The sequence below is a fragment of the Mustela nigripes genome, chromosome 6 (assembly GCF_022355385.1).
Source record: "Mustela nigripes isolate SB6536 chromosome 6, MUSNIG.SB6536, whole genome shotgun sequence".
Lineage (NCBI taxonomy): Eukaryota > Metazoa > Chordata > Mammalia > Carnivora > Mustelidae > Mustela > Mustela nigripes.
The window spans coordinates 10,719,500-10,737,791 of NC_081562.1; the positions used below are offsets into that span (position 1 = coordinate 10,719,500).

Genomic DNA, 18,292 nt, shown 5'->3' on the forward strand with positions numbered 1-18,292 from the left:
CCCCGCGCCCCCCTGGAGGGTCCCCGGGGTCGGAGGGGTGCGACGCGCTGTGGGGGGGGGGGGGCGGCAGGGGGCGGGCGCGGCGGGGCGGCGCGGCGCTAGGCCGGGGATCGGCGGGACGGCACGCCGTACCCCCCTCCGGCGGCGGTGCGATGGTGCAGGCTGGCCAGGGAGGTGTGGACTCCGGGTTTGAACCAGCCAACTTCTCCAGCCGTCAGGGACGAGCGCCAGGGCGGCAGCGAGGGCGAGTGAGTGCGGCCGGGTGGGGCGGCGGCCAGGCGCCCGTGCCGCTCGGGATTGGGCCACCTATCTGGCCCCTGCGACCTCGGGAAGGGTACCCCCGGCGAGAGCAGGGCAGGGTGCCCGGGGAACCTCGGACCCAGCAGGGGCAGAGGGCACCGAGCTGGGGCTGGGCGCGGGCTTTCTGGAGGCGGGCGAACCCTCCCGGGCTGCTGAGATTGGCTGTGGGGGGGCTCGCCAGAGGTTCGGGCGAGCGCGTGTGCGAGCCCCAGCGACCCCTCCCCCGGGCTCCCTCTCCTCTCCCCTCCCAGCCAAGGGGGTTCCAAGTTCAACAGGTGCCCCCCTCCCCCGTCCTGGGCATCTTTTCGCCGCTCTTTTCTGGCAGGATCCCGAGGACGAGAACTGTAGCTCCCGGGACTGAGCGCCCTCCCCGCCAGCTCCCCCTTCTGGGGAGCTCCGAGGCTCTTGCCCGCCCCCTTCTGCGCGGGGAGGGGCGGAGCGGCCTTTCCTGGGACAAATGGGCAGACCTTTCCCGCAGCCTGCCTCGGGCATCGCGGCGGGGTTGCTGGGCTGCAGCGAACACACCACCCCCGGGGAGTGCGGTGGGAAAAAGCTCCTCCCAGACCCCGCCCCTCTGGACACCCGGACCTCATGCGGCTCTCTTTCCTGGTTTCCACCCGCGCCAGGTGATGCGCAGAGCTGAAACCATGGTTCATCAGGTGCTCTACCGGGCGCTGGTCTCCACCAAGTGGCTGGCGGAGTCGGTTCGGGCTGGCAAGCTGGGGCCGGGCCTGCGGGTGCTGGACGCGTCCTGGTACTCGCCGGGCACCCGCGAGGCCCGCAAGGAGTACCTCGAGCGTCATGTGCCCGGCGCCTCCTTCTTTGATATAGAGGAGTGCCGGAACACAGAGTCGCTCTACGAGATGATGCTGCCCAGCGAGGCCCACTTCGCCGACTACGTGGGCCGTCTGGGCATCAGCAACCAGACGCACGTGGTGGTGTATGACGGTGACAACCTGGGCTGCTTCTACGCGCCCCGGGTCTGGTGGATGTTCCGTGTGTTTGGCCACCGCACGGTGTCGGTGCTCAACGGCGGCTTCCGAAACTGGCTGAAGGAGGGCCTCCCGGTGACGTCGGAGCCCTCACGCCCGGAGCCGGCCGTCTTCAAAGCCACCCTGGACCGCTCCCTGCTCAAAACCTACGAGCAGGTGCTGGAGAACCTCGAGTCTAAGAGGTTCCAGCTGGTGGATTCACGGTCCCAAGGACGGTACCTGGGCACTGAGCCAGAGCCCGACGCAGTAGGTAGGTGTCCTGGGGGGTGGGTGGCTCCCGGGGAGTGATGCCCCTATGGAATAATGGGGAGTAAGGATGTCTGGGACCTCTCCAGGGGTTGGCTTCAGTTCCTTGCCCCCCCTCCCATAGGTAGGTCCTGGTCTACATCTGTGAAATGAGAGAGCAGAGCCAAAGCTAAGAGTTATTTCTGCTTTGATGCGCAAGGACCTACCTCTCTGTTCCCATAGCCGCGTGCTAACAAGCAACCTAACATCCCTATGGGGTGGCATCAGCAGAGGTGACTGGTGACGTCTCCACCCACATCCATGCCCAGGCACAGCTCCTGGACATGCCCAAAGGTGTGTCCATGAGCTCACACATGTGTCTCTGTACAGAGGCTCTCAAGGACACCTAGCTTCCTAGGGCCTCCCTTAGTTTCCCAGAAAACCCGGGTAGACATCAACAGTGCCCTGCCGGCAGCACCCCCCACCCCCCTTCCAGCTCCCTGGGCCCCCTGACCTTTCCAAACAGCTGCAGTCTGTTTGCAGAGCTATAAAATTAGCTACTGTTTCATGCGAAGCCCACAACACATTAACTCATCCAAGAAAGCTTGTAATATGCCATGGAGGAATCCAAGGAGGGAGGACCTTCAGTTACTTGCTCAGTTGAGTGGCAGAGTTGAGATTTAACCCAGTGCTGACTAGTTTCATACGAGTGCTCTAAACCAGGCACCCACAGGGAGATGGCTCATCTGGTCCTTCGGACAAAGGGGAGGTAGGGAGGGTTCCACATTGCTGGAGGTGGGGGGAGTCTCAGGAGAGGAAGTGCTGAGTTCTAGAACCTCCTAACAGAGAACCTTAGCAGTCTCACCATCACCCTGGCTGGGTTTCCTGCCTCACTGCTGTGGGGGCCACTCCAAGCTGACTCGAGCCCTGGGAGTGGCCAACACCTCCCGGCTCTGTGCTCTGTCCTTGGGCATGGTCTGCAGAACCTAGGTCCAGTGCAACATTTTTCCTAACTTGTTGAAAAATGACTCTTCCTGTCTGCGCCTCTGAGGGAGAGGATGCTGTGAAAACAGTTCTGGACATTCTTAGAGCTGGAGGTCCTGAGAGGTCACCTCATCGGACAGAAGGGAAACTGAGGCACACAGAGGAAGTGGCAGGTCAAGGCCCTGTGGCTAGTTCATGGCACAGCCATGGCTTTCCCCAGGCCCCATGTGTTTCCTGCCCACGTTGCTCTCTGGAGGCGTGGAGTTGAAGAATCAGAGACTTCCAGTTGGACCCCCTACAGACCTCCTCCTGGCCTTGGTCCAAGATGCCTTCCCTCGTTGGAACTTATGCTGCCATCATGGGGAGGAATGGTAGAATTATTTCCCTTAGCTCCTTCTTGGCTTGCCCTGAGCAAGCTAGAAATAAGCCAAGAGGATCAGATCCCATCTCCTCACTCCTATTCTAGGATGAGGGCACTGAGGCTCAGAGAGGGGTCCCTCCCCATCGCCCTTCTCCCTACCTCCTATCACCTCCAGATCCTGGGTCCCGGGGAGCATGGATGCTTCCTCCTGGGAGGTCAGCCCCTCCTCTGTGGTGAGACCTCAGTCAATTCCTTGACCTCTCTGGGTTCCCTTATTTTAAAACAAGAAGAGGAATGCCAGCCTTGCCCACCTGGCTGTGTACTTATTGAAAGGCAGCAGTGGCTGGAAGGGTGTTTTGAGAAATGGAGGAGCCACGCCGAGGGCTGGGCCGTCTAGAAAGCATGGGCGTGGCACTTCTTCCCTAAAAGGCTTTGCCAGCCTCCCGAACAACACGTTTTGGGAGCACAGAGGCGCGTGGGGCTCTCTGACTTCATGGTGCCCAGCTTGGCTTGGGCTCAGCCGTCTAGCTGGAACCCCCAGGGCCTGTGTGGTTGGCAGAACGTCCTGGTAGAGGAGCTGGGAGTGGGCCTTGGACTCCCGATGGCTGCTTCCTGCTGACACCGGGACAAGCACCTTCCCCAGCCCCAGCGTTATGCCCCAGTGCCTTTGGTCCTGTTTGTAAGGAGCCCAAGGTAAGCGTCAGACAGATCTGAGTTTGCATCCTGCACTGGGCAGCTGCGGGCAGGCCCTTTCCTCCTTAATGAAAGGAGCATGCTCACCTTCTAGAACGCTGGGGGAAGCCAGCAGAGCAGGTGGCAGGTGAATGCAACCAGGGTTTGTATAAGCCCTGTTCTCTTTTCCTCCGGCCTCTGCCTCGAGGGCAAGAAGGGTGAAGAGGGAGACTGACCCCCTCATGGGCACTTCCAGCTGCAGAATGTTTGTGTTTTGCATATTCTCTCCTTGAAGCCACCCTGTGCTGGGAGGAACGTGGGAGTTAGGACCGATCCGACTTTGCAGGTGGGGAAGGGGAGGAGAAGGTTCTCTAAGGAGGCAGAGTGGCCAAGATTTGACCCGAGTCGGCAGGCCTCAAAGTGAGGCCGTTTCCCAAGGCCACTGCTGTGTAAGCAAACACAGGGCCTGGGGGGAGAAAGGTCACAGCCTCACAGTGTAGCGTTGCTTCATGGGATCCTGGGGCCCCTCTGCCTGTGTCTCTCCCTCCCCGGCACTGAGGGCTGGTGTAGGATGGGGGCAGGAAGCGTGCTGAGCTGACTCCCAGTGGCCCAGAGCTGCCCACTGGGGCATCCTGCCCTGGATTGCTTTGTATCTATAGGAGGAAAGCAAGAAAGAGCGAAACGGGTTTTCCTGGCCTGGAAAACCCACACCGATCAGCGGCCTGCTGCTGAGTAGGGGCCTGCCACTGAGTAGGCCCCCCACTAAGTAGGGGCCTGCCACCCCCTACTTAGGATACTTCACAGCCTCCTCAGGAGCTGGGAGCTTCCTGGGGTAATCTGAACTGGCCCCAAGATGCTGAGGGCCGGGAGAGACCAAGGGAAGAGTAGGCCACCCCAGGTCAGTTGGTGGCAGGTTTAATAAGGGAGCGTAAGAGCTGGTCTTGGGTGGCCGGCTGCAAGATGAGATTTCCACACCCGCCTGACAGATCTTGAAAGCTTATACGGAGGCCTTAACGGGTCAGTCCCTTACACGCTGTCCAGCTGGTCTCAGAACCACATTCAAGGCTGTGTCCTTGGGGCAGCCTCTGGGAGCGGAGAGGCAAGCAGAAGGCACATTCCAAAGATGGGAGGGGGAGAGGAATCTCCAGTTGCCCCAGTCCAGCTCATGGGTCAACTGGTGGTTATGTCCTCTCCACGACCTCCCCCACCAAATTCTACCCTTCATGTTGGCTCCTAGGACCTGTCACACCTGTCACCCCCCCGCCACTTCTGCACTGTGCCCTGAACAGTCAGCAAGAGGCTTTATGAGCATGTTGGTGGCTCCCTTGGTGGCTCTCTGTGTTGGAGGCAGAGGCCACAGCAAGAGAAAATACGGGCACATACAAGAGAAAACACAGAGTCAGACAGTGCTGCCACCATCAGAGGTTACATTTTCCATCAAGAGACCCATGATCCAAACCATCGATTTATAAAATCCCCTGACCTGGGAGTCGGATCATTCACAGCCTTCCCTTATTTTCTCAAGTGACTTTTTTTTTTTTAAGATTTTATTTATCTCAGAGAAAGAGAGAGAGAGAGAGAGTACAGAGGGAGAGGTAGGATCCTGAGCAGAGAGCAGGAAGCCTGACGGGCTCGATCCCAGGACTCCGGGACCATGACTGGAGCTGAAGGCAGACGCTTAACCCACTGAGCCACCTAGGTGTCCCTCTCATATGGCTCAGTAAATAGACTCATAGACATAATAGACTCAATGACGTAATAGACTCATCAGATATGAACACGGCAGCATTCTGTTTGGATAACGGCACAGGTGGCTCCTTACCTGGCAGTGATGGTTTCTGAGACCATCCTGCTTTGGAGGACAGCTTTTCCTGCTGAGGATAGTTTGGTGTTCAGTAAGGACAGGTGTTGTTGGCCATCATTCAAGGCTTGCTGGGTGAATCTCGTTTGGTCAGGATGGACAGCCCAGGTCCCCCTCCTCTTCCCCTCTTCCAATGGTGCTGTTCTGTTCCAGGTGTAATGCGTTTTAGCAGGTCTGCCTTCTGGCAAAGCCATGAGATCCCCACGAAGAGGGAACACTTCCCCCCTCACCCAGGCCTGAGAAGTCACTCGCCGTCCTGGTGGGGCATCTCATTGCCAATTCCAGCAGGTGACATCTCGCCCACGTGTGCTGGGCTCTGTTCTCAGCAGCACAGCACGTCGATCCGCAGGGAGCAGGGACAATGGACATCCCCCTCCACTTCCGTGCATTTATAGCGCTGGGTGTCTGGGCAAGGGTCCCCAGTCTGGGCAATGGGGCAACAGGCCCTGCTAGTTAATTGTTCATACATAGGAAAGCCTGGGACATGGCTTCCGTTTTTATCAACCCACCTGCTGGCAGGTTATAGGAGAGATGGGGACCACCATTCTAGGTCGTGTTCTTTTGCCCAGTTTTGCAATAAGACCCCCAATCGCTGTCTAGTCAATGAGAGTAGCTAAACACCATGTTCTGCTTCTCTAATCCCCTTGTGGTGGCAGCCTGGTTCATAGTCACCAGGGAAGGCGGGGGGTAACCCGATGTGGTATCCACACAAACCGGGCATAGGGAAGAGGGAGCAGCATAACCGATCTGCCAATCTGTCACCAGTTGGGATTTCTGGTGAATGGCCCCAGGCTCCTTTGCCAGTTGCCTTGTGTGTCATTTACAAGACACAGGACATGCTGTCACTGCATTAAAAAGTCACTCTATGTCAGGGCCAAGCCAGCATCCTTGGCTATATGACAGCCCACCTGGATGCGATGCATTGTTCCATGCGTCCAACCTGTTCTATGTCCTGAGGAGCCAGTCGATAGGGATCGTCCCTGGGCTGGGGCATCGGTTTCTTGACTGCCGGGCGTGGGTGTCAGTGCCTCACGAGCTGGGAATTGGAAAGGTGAAGACTGTCTCAGACTCTTGCAGGCAAGCCCAAACAGTCCCTCGTCTATCCTGACCCCATAAGGGCCCACTCGTGGTCATCCACCCCTCAGCTTCCCATTGCCCAAACTATAGTGTTAATGTGGTTGAAGACCAGGACTCAGGGGTGACTACGAGTTCAGCCCACTGGCTGCCATGACTGCTTCCTCTCTGAGCGTCCCCATCTGGAGGTGCGCTGTGGGCACTGTTAGGAGCCTGTGTTCTATGGGGGCACACAGAGGTTTGGCCCCCATCCAGAGCCAGGACCAAAATCTTAGGGGCACCCCCTCCTGTTGTCTCTGCCACGGTGCCTGACCCCTATTTCCCAGAGTCCCAGACTCATTCACTCCAGTGAGAGCCTTGCTTTGGAAATGCCCAGAGACTGACCATGTCATTAATATTTTTACCTTCTCCCTGATCCTAGTCACCATTTCTTTACCAGGTGACAGAAGGGACAGGAGCACTGTCCTCAAAAACCCTACCATCCCTACAAAGGCCTGTAGCTCTTTCGTCTTCTCGAGGGTTGGAAGGACTCGTATCTTACCAGTCACAACATCGAGGAAGAACTGTGTCTTCCCTGAGCAAAGATTCCCAAAAACTTTATCACAGTGCCTGGGCCTTGAATCTTCTGCAAGTTCACCACCATTCTTCCCACACAGATGTTCAGCAAAGGCTACAGCATGTCCGGCTGCAGATAAAAGTTTGCTCACGTTAATATTACGGCGTCAATGTAATGGGCGCATTTTACTGATGTGAGGAAGGAGAGTAGAGACCGTTCTCGGGATACCATCCCGTGTAATTAATCCTTGCTCAGGTCACTGGTATGATCTTTATTCGTCTGTCTTGCCTGTGAATCTCCCTAAACAGGAGACCCCTTTGCAGGAAATGCTCTAATGAGAATTCATTCTCATGCAATTGACAAGGGAATGTGGTTCTTTTTGTGATAGATCTTTTCAAGTAAAAACCAAGATTATGGTTGGTAACATGATACCAGGACATATCAGATTTTTAGGAATTTTATATACTTTCCGGAACACTCCTATTAATAACTTCCATATAAATAGTTCCTAAGGAAGGATGAACATTACTGACAACTGACGATACTCCCCATGTAAGTTAACATATGAAGTGTCTGATTAGTTTAATACTTCTCTCTTATGAGAAGAAAACACGAATCTTTCGAGCCTGTCCAGGAAAATCTCCAAGTTAGTTCAAGATCAGTAAGGCTTCATTTAGAGTTTGATTTGGGGGAAGTTCGTCAAAAATACCAAAGATTTTAAAATACATGCTCTTATAGGATCACGGATGGTTGTGAAGCAATATTCAGTTATCCATTTAACCAAAATGACAATTAAAGGCTTCAAAGGTAAATAGGGAAATTGCATACTTATATATAAAAAAAAAAAACCAAAAACCGAACACTTAGCTCTTTTAAGAGAGAAGACTCCATTTTCATAGGTAATCAAAGGCCTGGTAAAGACTGCATGAAACATAGGAACTTACTTTGATAAAACAGAATCTTTGTTTTCTAAGTAGGTTATCTAAAAGGCAAAGAAAATACTTTCACGATCCCATCAAGAACAGACCAATCATCCAAGAAAACTTTATCCATTATAGCAGATGAGAGAAAATTAAATTTCAGTTTCACATGAGTTCACTTTGATATACAGTTTGTTTTAAAGCTAATTAAATAGTGCTCTTTTACAGATTAATTTTGGTAATACCTTCAGGAGGTAGAAAAAGTACATATTAACATATAGGCCTATGTAAGCATACAGACAGAGATCCCATAACTTAGCCCTCGATAAGTCATCCTGGGGAGATGTGGGCTAGCCTTTGGACAGGGGACCTTCTAGAACAGTCTGTACCCTCCCAACCCCCAGATTTTTTGCTACAGTCTCTGTGGGTTATCTCCTGGGGTGTTTACATTTCAAAGACATAAGATTTGCAACTTTGGGTTTAGTTTTCCCCTAGGTTTAGGGGCAATTGCTATTAAAAATGTTCCTTTGTATTAGGGGCAGGAAGGCATGAGGGATCTCTGCTTCCCTCAGCCATAGCATCTTCATTCCCGCTGCTGCTTGCCTGGCAATCCACCTCTCAGGGCCCTAATCAGCTTTTCTCACAAGCTCTTGTGTCTTAATCCACAGCATCTCATGCCTTCTTCACCCTGCCCACCCCCCCAAAAAAAAGTTGCACCAAGATTTCCAGCTGATTTCTACTCTCCTGCTCGAAGCCAGCAGAGTAGTGGACACCTGCACGGCCTTCTCTAACCCCAGCTCTTCTTCCAACTTTCTAACTTGACTTTGAGCCTCTGGCTGGGCACCAGTGTCCTGCTGAACCACTCCCAGTAGAGGCCAGTGCCCCGTGACAACCGTTCGCTTCATTTCTCTGCCGCAGTGCTGTGCACAGTATCTCGAACAAGCACAGGAAAGCAGCCAGAGTGTGGGGGGACGTTCCTGGACTCAAGCAGGGGTCCATAATCCCCTAACATATGAGCCACCCCTCCCCACATAGGGGTCGCTGGCCGATGTAAGGTTTCCTTCACAGATGCCTCTTTCCCAAGGCCCACTTTTTTAGTCTCCTGGCTGGCTGGCCAACTTTTAGTTCCCAGCCTCTCTGGGGTAATCTGAAACCAGCCCCAGAGGCAGAGGGCAGGGAGAGGCTGAAGAAAGAGGCAGGCCACTCCAGGTCAATGGGTGGCAGGTTTAATAAGCAAGGGAACTTACAAGGCTTGTCTTGGCTGGCCATACCATGAGATTGCCGCGCCCACCCACCAGATCTCAACAGTTTATACAGACACCTTAACTGGGGTTGGTCCCATACACACTGTCCAGCTGGGCTCAATACCACATCACTATCGCAAGGCCAAGTCCTTGGGGCAGCCTCTGCGAGCGGGGAAGGCAAGCAGAATGTCCAAGGGCAAGGAGGTGGGAGAGGAACCTCCAGTGGCCCCGGTCCAGCTCCTGGGTGAACCAGCGGCCACGTCCTCTCGATGACCTCCCCCCACCACTGGCATCTTCTTGGCCAAAGCTGGAGCACAAAGTCCCAGGTCCCTGAATGGGAGGAACCTAAGAGTTCATCTTATCCATTTCCCTGCCTCAGTTCCCTTTTCTAGACAGGCTCAGGGTAGCCCCAGAACACAGGTTTTAGGGTCAGACAGACCTGACTTCACTTCACACACCTGTGTGTCCTAAGCCAAGTTTCCTTTTGTCCCATCAGAGCTGGGGGGATCATCCGGCTTTGTGAGGATTCGGGAAGACAAAGCTCTTGAGCTAACCCTTGGTCTGGTGCCTGGTGCCACAGGTCTGAGCATGGTGGCCTGCCTGCTGGTGGGGGTGAGGGGGGAGCAGAAAGCCTTGAAATTGCAGTGGAGGTCAGACTTGGGGGAAAAGCAGCGGGAACCCCCACTTCTGGGCCGGCATGCCTTGCCTTCGGCTGGCTGTTCTCCAAGGTTCTCTGGGCTAGATTCATCTTGGCCCTTGTCACGTACGGGCGGTCAATGCCTGCTCATTGAAATTCCTCAGACAGGCCCTGGGCCCTCTCTGGCAGAGGTGAAAGGCAGACCCCCGCCTCCTGAGGCTGGCCCAGTTTGGGGAAGCCTGCATCACAGAAGCCCCCACCCCGACTTCTTTGCTCCCGAGAGGTGCCTTTTATGTAGTCAGAAGAAAGCAGTGAAGCTGTTTTCATCCAGGATGAGAGGAAAGAAGCAAAACAACATTCAGAACGTAACAAACGCTTGCACTTCCAAATGCACTTAAATTCAGCCCACTGCCTGGATGCCGAAAGATTTTTAAGTTGGGTGTCTTGGCAAAGGATGCCTTTGAAGCCAACAGATCTGTTGTTCCTCATTGGTAGGGTCAGCACGCATCCAGGCTCAGATTAAAATTTCCGGACACAAAAGATGAAATGACCGCAGGAAGAAATCACTGTGGTTTCTAAGTTAGGACATCTGTTTAATCAAAGGATCTCTTGACTCATGTCCGTGAATCTGGCAAGCCTCTTTGGCTTCAGGGTCCTGGGACTGGGATGTTGCTGGCATGCTGTACCCCGACTGTGCCCGGGGTTACTAGGGGCTTCTACCTACGGTAGCTAGTCTTCTCCATAAGGCTGAGAGGTAGATGGGGTTATCTCCCCCATTTCACAGATGAGAAGACTGAGGCTCAGGGATTCAGGGCCTCCTGGCTACACCCTGCCCCAATGTGTGCCTTGGTCTTGTCCTCTCCCTCCCACTGCTGCCCTCCCTGGTCCTGCCCTGTCCCATGGTCCAGGTTTAAGGGGTGTAGTGGGGAATTTTGGAGGAAGGGGAGCGCAAAGAGATGCTCAAATCTGTCTTGGGCCCCACTCCCCATATTCAAAGTCTGCCAGGGTGTGGGGGTGCTTGAGGGAGAGAGGAGCGACCTTTAGCATGCTCAGGGTGGGACGGAGACCTTGGTCTTGCAGGCAGCTCCAGCTCTGGCCTTGGCCCAGACCTCTTTGCCCCCCCCACCCCTGCAGACTGTTCTGAAACCAGATTTGGCAGAGGAGAGAACATTCCAGAATTGACCCTGGAGCCAGCTCAGACCCCCATTCTACTTCTATCCATTCGGGCCTTCTACTTCTAATTCGGGCCTTTCAGCTAGGAAGGCCCGAGGAGACCACACTACCCTCACCTCTTCCCTCCCCCGGGGTGGGTCTTGAAGTGACGGGAGCATCAGCATCTGAGCATGGATGGACCAGGGGCAGCAGCTGGTGCTTTGCTCCTTAAAATAGCCTGGGCCCATGGAGACTCTAGGCCCATGGAGACTCTCCTTCCCATTTAACCCCTGGGGAAACTGAGTCTCAGAGAGGTGACATGCCTTGCTTAAGATCACCCTTCTGGTAAGTAGCCGAGCTGGGATTCGAACTTATGTCTAGCAGCAGGTCACATTTTCTTTGACAGGAACATCAGAGGACTTGGTGTAATCCTGGGTCTGCCTTTGCCTCCCCATGGGGCCTTAGGTGAGCCATTTCATGCTGCCAAACCTCGGTGTCTACATCTGTAAAATGGACATTCTATTTTATGCATTTATATTATATTAATGAATCATGTGGTTATCCATCTAGCATCTGCCTTCCTTGCTAGACCGTAATCTTCCCGAGAACCTGGACCATGTCCACTGCTGTGTTCTTAGCAATTGGCCCCCGCACGAAGCATTTGCTTCTCAATAACCCTATGAGATAGGTATGTACCATTGAGCCCATTCTACAGATGAGAAAACCGATTCAGAGAAGGGAAGCATTTGCCCCAGATAGATGTTAATAAAAAGGCCAGTAAATGGCAGAGCTGAGACTCGTCTCTGTCCTCTCAAGCAGGGATGCTGTTGGACATCCCAACCTCGGGGCAGGTTTTGGGGGAGGGAGCCCTTCGCCTTCAGTCTCCAGCATTCCGTGGGGGCGGGGCCAGGATTCAGTTGAACTCTGAGAAGGGCAAAGGTGTTATTTTGTGTGTGAAGCTCCCTGTCCTTATGGCCATGGCCCCAGTGGTTCCCACCCTCTTTCCCCCTCCCCCTTTCCTGCTCCTAAACCTGTCCTTCCCTCTGTCCTCTGCCGCGCCCAGGACTGGACCCGGGCCACATCCGCGGCTCAGTCAACATGCCGTTCATGGACTTCTTGACCGCGGACGGCTTCGAGAAGACCCCAGAGGAGCTGCGTGCTATGTTCGAGGCCAAGAAGGTGAACCTAACGCAGCCCCTCATTGCCACGTGCCGGAAGGGAGTCACTGCCTGCCACATCGCCCTGGCCGCCTACCTCTGCGGCAAGCCGGATGTGGCCGTCTACGATGGCTCCTGGTCCGAGTGGTTCCGCCGGGCACCCCCGGAGACGCGTGTGTCCCAGTGGAAGCGGGAGAAAGCCTGAGTGGCGGGTCTCCTCGCTGGCAGGCAGCCCCCGTCTGTTTAGTGACTGCAGCCTGACATGTCGTGTGTACCTCTTTAGCAAAGGACACTGACTGGGTTTTAGAATTGCTGTGTAGAGCTTTCCTTCCCCCCCCCCCACCCCGAAACACTGGAATAAATTGCCTTTTCTGAGTAGCTGTGTTTGCCTGCCTCTCCCTGGGTTTCACAACCGTTCCACATACTCCCAGTTCCTTCATGTTCCTTAGAACCCACCGAGGCCACAAACCTCCAGAGCAGCCCCTAGCTGGGGAGGCCACACTGAGCATGCCACCCTATTATTTCATTCTGGCAAAGGAAGCCACCGTTGTCCCATGTCAGGTACAGCATACTGGGACCTACCTGAAAGCGGGATGGAGAAGGTGGCGAAAATTGAAACAGGCTGGCTGGGGTGCCCGCCGTTCCTGCTATAGTTGGAGGAGAAATAGGGTGGGGGACATCCGGGCTTCCAAAGCCGTGTCCCCCAATACAGGTCCTGGGGCCTCTCGGAAGAGGCGATGCTCAGAAGCAGGCCTGAGGAAGATGACCTCCTCCTGGTGTGTCCTTCCTGTCTCACACCTGACCCTCCAGGGAACACATGAAGAGAGCCTAGAAAAGCAGCCTCAACTCCGGGAGAAGGTTCCAGAGCCCTGGCACTAGGAAGCTATGGTAGAAGACAGGACCCACATGGCTGGATTTTGAGTTTCCTAAAAACAGGCTTTCTGAGCCTTCCTTTGGGGCCATGTGTTGGGGGGCCCATAGCTGGTTTACTGAATTAAGAAGCATCAGGTTACGATCTGCTGAATGAGGGGGCACAAGCCACCCCCACACCCCACAGGGTCAGCAGGTAGCCGCCTCAGCATCCGAGTTCCCACTTGGGAATGTGAAAACCCTGGGTTTATTTTGACGGAAGACGCAGTTTCAACAGAACCGCACAAAAGAGGGTAAGTCACAGGATTTATCATTTATAGATCCCAGACATGGGTAGGGGGTGACAAGCAAGGGGAGGGCAGTCCTCTGTCCCAGGTCACGCGTGAGCAGGAGAGACGGACAGGGAGCCTATTACTCATAAGGCAGTTAGGACCGAGGGCACTGACTTGCCACAGGCTCAGCTCAAAGTGTGTATTTTACTGGGCTCCCTGAGAAAAACAAAGCTGGAATTGGAGATGAAATCCTAAGCTTGGGCCCTTGTCTACGTTGAGTCCGGGCACAAAGAGGGTCATCCCATTGTCAAATGTCTGGGCAGTGCCTTAGGAGGGCTGTTTTCCCACTGGCTTCGCCTAATGGGGGTCCCCTGCTTCCACTGGGCGGCCTTCCTGGGCCAAGACAAGGCCACTGAGGGCCAGGGACCAAGTCCGTCAATGACACGCCCCAGTCCCCAGCCCGGCGTTGGGGAGGGCAGGTGCTCAGTAAATGCCGTAGAGACTGGGTGTCGGAGTGGGTCAGACTGAAGGCCTGCGGGGTCTGCGTGGAAGAGAGCTAGAGCTGACCCCTCCTGCCTCCATACGGTCCTTGTCATGCCAGCTTTAGTCTCGAGGGGCCAGAGAATCCAGCCAAGCCACGCCCAGACCCCTGATCCCAGCAACTGTCCTAGGGAATGTATGAAGCTGCTAAGTTTGCTGTAATATTGTCACTCAGCAATAGATAATATGGGAGTGCGAGCAATCCCAGGAGACCAGAGAGGAGGCAAGAGGTGGCGGTGGTCTGGACTGGGGGCCGGGGCACCAGGGCGGCGGGTGGAGGTGGCTGAGGGGGTGCAAGCCTGGTGTACTCCGAAGGCCTTGCTGATGAGTCGCTTATGGGGTTAGCTGTGAGGTACAGGTGACATCTCTCTGTGGCAAGCCATGCACTAGGCAGTGCTCGGAAGTGACTTCGCTCAGTCCTCATTCTCACCCTTGGCGGTGAGCTGTGTCTCTTTCACATGCAAGGAAAGCTCAGCCAAAGAATCCAGCCGAAGTCACCCTTTTTTAAAGTGGTAGGCCCAGACTCAAGGGCCCTGAGTGTCACCACAGTCTCTGCCTCCCCGGGAGCCCCTGGAAGGCTGGCATGAGGAGGCAGTCTTTAGACCCCTGCCCCTGCTGAACAGCAGCCAGATTGGACTGAGCTGCTGCTGGCACCAACTGCAGAAGCCACTGAGCTCTTCATCTTCAGTAGCCCTCGTGGTTTGAACGGGGGAGAGCAGACTCTCTCTGACACTTCCTGCTCTCATTTTACTGCTCAGTCCCTCATCCCTTCTCTGATCCAGCTCAGAGAGCTCCCGGTGCACCTTTCCCTCTCCTCCCCACTCCTCTTGATCTTTATCTATGCTCATAAACACGTCCACACCTTTAATATTCAAGTCCCTTCTAAGCTGTTAAACTCCTATGCATCCTTCAAAGCCCAGTTCAAATGGCCCTTCAGAGAACCGTGACTCTTTTCCCCAGACAAAACTCATCATGCTCTCAACTCAATCCTTTGTTGTCCCAAGATCTTCCTTTCCACCTGAAGGCACTGAAGCCCTCACTGCCTGACACACAACCTGACACACGTAAGGGGCCCTGGAAACATTTTGAGTGGATGAGAGAGTGAATGATGTCTGAAGACTCTTCCGCCCCCCCCCCCCCCCGCCCCCCAGTACTGGATTTCCCTGGCCTCAGTTCCCTAGGGTGGGCCTAGGAGCCCTGTGAGGTAACAGAACCCCATGAACAGTGCTCACCATGGCAACTCCAGGAGCAGAGAACGGCTCCTCCTTAGCAACCACTCAGGGGTCTTAACTAGAGCTTCAGCAGTGTGGATCTGCACTCCTGGGCTGCAGCACACACCAGAGTGGTTCACGTGTTTTCTGACGTTATGAGATAGAGTGGAGAGGTGAGGCAGAGACCTGTGAGGTGGGTGGGGGTCTCCCGGGACCAGGGATTTCCTCTTCCCTCTCTCCATTCAGGGCTGCTCGTGAGGGAAGAGTACCCAGAAGCAGCTGGACCTCCTCCCCCATTCTCCTTGACTGACATCTCTTGGGACCTTTCTCTCCAGACCAGAGACTGGCAGTGAGTCCGCCCTTCTGCTCAAGCCAGTACAGGCTGCTGGGGGCCGGGGGTAGCATTAGGGCCGATGGGACATAGCCATGGGCGCTGGGGATGGGGAATGGGGGCAGGGAGCAGACAGCTCGAAGATGTCGGGCTTGGTTTTAGTGCCACCTGGCTGGGGTCCTATGTCTTTTCCGAGCCTCAGTTTCTCCATCTATGAAAGAGGGGGAGTTAATATTTTCTCCAAACACCTGAGTCCTTGGGAAGATAGACTCATCTACCAGATGTGAGAAGGTGTAACATATGAGCTGTATCAGTTATCTCTTGCCATGTAACAAATCACTCCAAAACTTGGTGGCTTTAAGAACATTTTTAAAAGGCCTCTGCCTTCAGCTCAGGTCATGATCCCAGGGTCCTGGGATCAAGCCCCACATCAGGTGCTCCGCTTAGCAGGGAGTCTGCTTCCCCCTCTCTCTCTGCCTGTCTACTTGTGATCTCTATCTGTCAAATAAATAAAATCTTTAAAAAATTTTTAATTAATTAATTAATTAGTTAATTTGGGGTGTGGGCAGAGGGAGAGGGAGAGAGAGAATCCCAAGCAGACTCCATGCTCAGTGGGAAGCCTGATGTGGGGCTCAATCTCACAACCCTGAGATCATGACCTGGTCCGAAAATCAAGAACCAAATGTCTAGCCTACAGAGCCACCCAAGTTCCCGTAAGTTGTTTTTTTTTTTTTTTTTTTTTTTTTTAATCTCACAGTTTCTTTGGGTCAGAAATACAGATGCAGCTACAGTGGATCCCCTGTCTCAGGGTCTTTCACGGACTATAATCAAAGCGCAACTAGGGAAGGACCCCTTTCCAGACCATGCATATGCTAGGACTCCGTTCCTCATGGATTGTTGACCTGAGAGCCTCAGTTACCCAGGAGCTGTGGACCAGGAGCCTCCCTCAGATCCTGTATGTGGGCTTCTCCAGAGGGCAGCTCATGACATGGACCCTTCTTCTATCAGAGTGAGGGAGCCAAGGAGATCCTGAGAGAGTGTGAATGAGCCAGAGTCACAATCTCTATATTCGATCTTCATTGACCCTGGAAGCAGCATCCCATCACATATCCTGGTGGGTTAGAAGCCGAGTCAACAAGTCCAGTCCCCACTCAAGGGGAGGGATGATACAAAGGTGTGCATAGCAAGAACAGGATCCTTGTAAGCCATTTCAACTGCCATCTAGGTCCCCCCCCCCCAGGTCCCAATAATATACAGCCCTTCCATATGCCAAATACACTCATTTCCACCTGAGATCTTGAAAAGGTTCATTCCATTACAGCATCAGCTCTAAATCTACAATCTGGTTCTACAAATCAGGCTCTGGCAGGGATAAGACTCCTTGGGTGTGATTTCTTGAGCTCAGTCCCTCCCCAGCAGTAGATCTTATGAAACTAAGCTACCAGTTTTGAAACTAAGCTGCCTATTGTGAGCGCACACAACACGAAATGGTGTGGCAGACCTGGGATAAAAATGATAGACACCCCTATTCAAAAATGAGGACGCTGGAGACACAAAGGAGTCACTGGCCCGTAGCAGTTTTGAAATCCAGCCAAGGAAATGTTGAACTTTTCCTGATTGGGTTTCAAGGCCTGGGAGTAATTCTCCATGGTTCTCAGCTCTGCCCTACAGGTACTGGTTTTCACTCCCTAACTATCCTTTTAAAAATAAATAATATAATATAATATAATATAATATAATATAATATAATATAATATAACAATATAATATATAAGTAAGTAGAATAAAATCACGTGTGTATGCTGAGTAATATGCTTCTACTGGTAGAATTTGAGAGTCCACTAGTCTCTCCCATTTTGTACTGTCTCTGCTCCCTTTGCTAGTGCTTTTGCCGATATGGTTTTCTCAATAACTGAAGCCTAAAGAGCTTGCCCCACTAGACAACAACCACGCTCCTCTCTCCTGGGGCTCCTGCAGAGAGACAGCACCCTTAAGCTTCCTAGGGGCACTATTACCCCACTGGGGGTCTGTCAGGTGCATCCTTATCTCTTTAAAGGGTCCTCTGTGAAGCATGAATAACATGCTTTTCCTCTTTATAAGCTTCCCCCCCCCCTTTTTAAAAAAAAGATTTTATTTATTTGAGAAAGAGAGAGGGAGGGCACAAGTTGGGAGAGGGAGGTGAGAGAGAAGCCGGCTCCCCACTGAGCAGGAAGCCTAACGTGGGGCTCGATCCCAGTACCTGGGGGTCATGACCTGAATGGAAGGCAGATGCCCAACTGACTGAGCCACCCAGGTGCCCTATCTTCATAATCTTTTAACAAAAGGTGGTACAGTCACATCCTTGGCTACATTTTCCTAACAGTGCTCTGAAGCCATTTCTTAATGTTAGCACCTTCTGGCGCTTGGAGAAGATGAGAATTTCCAGAACTAGTAAGTCCTGCCTCTTTTATGTTTAATGGTCCTTCCTTCAATGCTTCTTTCTTCTCTAACATTTCACTACAAACAGGAAGAAACCAGGAGGCAACTTCCCTGCTTTGCTTGGAAAAACTCCTTTGCTAGATACCCATTAGTCATGGGTTCTGCTTTCCACATAACTGTCAATGACAGAGTCAAGGTCACATCTTCCTCCAGGTTCTAAGAACATGTTCCTCATGTCCTTCTGTGCTAGCTATGGCAGCATCCTCCAAGTCCAGATTTCTACTCATTATCTGTTTAAGGCAATTTAAGCCTTTTTTCTTCAAAATCCACCCACGCTCCAACCACTGCCCAGTTCCAAACAAACACCCGCATTTTTAGGTATTTGTCACAGCTGAAACCCATTCTTGGTCCCAAAATATATGTTAGTGAGCTACTGCTGCATGACAAAGCTATTGCTGCATGACAAAGCTTAGCAACTTCAAACTACATGCTTAAAAAAAGTACAAATCTGTTTT

At 53.3% G+C, this 18,292-nt stretch overlaps 1 protein-coding gene across 4 annotated transcripts; it reads left to right on the top strand.

Annotated features, from left to right (window-relative positions):
- The first annotated feature begins 86 nt into the window (after positions 1–86).
- On the top strand, positions 87–12,513 carry TST (thiosulfate sulfurtransferase). 4 transcript variants are annotated; one of them, XM_059402086.1, is made up of 3 exons: positions 87–1,542; positions 11,385–11,443; positions 12,042–12,130. In XM_059402086.1, exons 1-2 carry the CDS (start codon positions 153–155, stop codon positions 11,405–11,407), a joined length of 1,413 nt encoding a protein of 470 aa, XP_059258069.1. In that variant the 5' UTR covers positions 87–152; the 3' UTR covers positions 11,408–11,443; positions 12,042–12,130. The 4 variants fall into 4 exon arrangements, with proteins under 4 accessions (XP_059258069.1, XP_059258071.1, XP_059258072.1 ...); XM_059402088.1 differs by lacking the exon at positions 12,042–12,130 and adding an exon at positions 11,549–11,681; XM_059402089.1 differs by lacking the exon at positions 11,385–11,443 and having other exon boundaries at positions 98–248; positions 927–1,542; positions 12,042–12,513.
- The last annotated feature ends 5,779 nt before the right edge of the window (positions 12,514–18,292 follow it).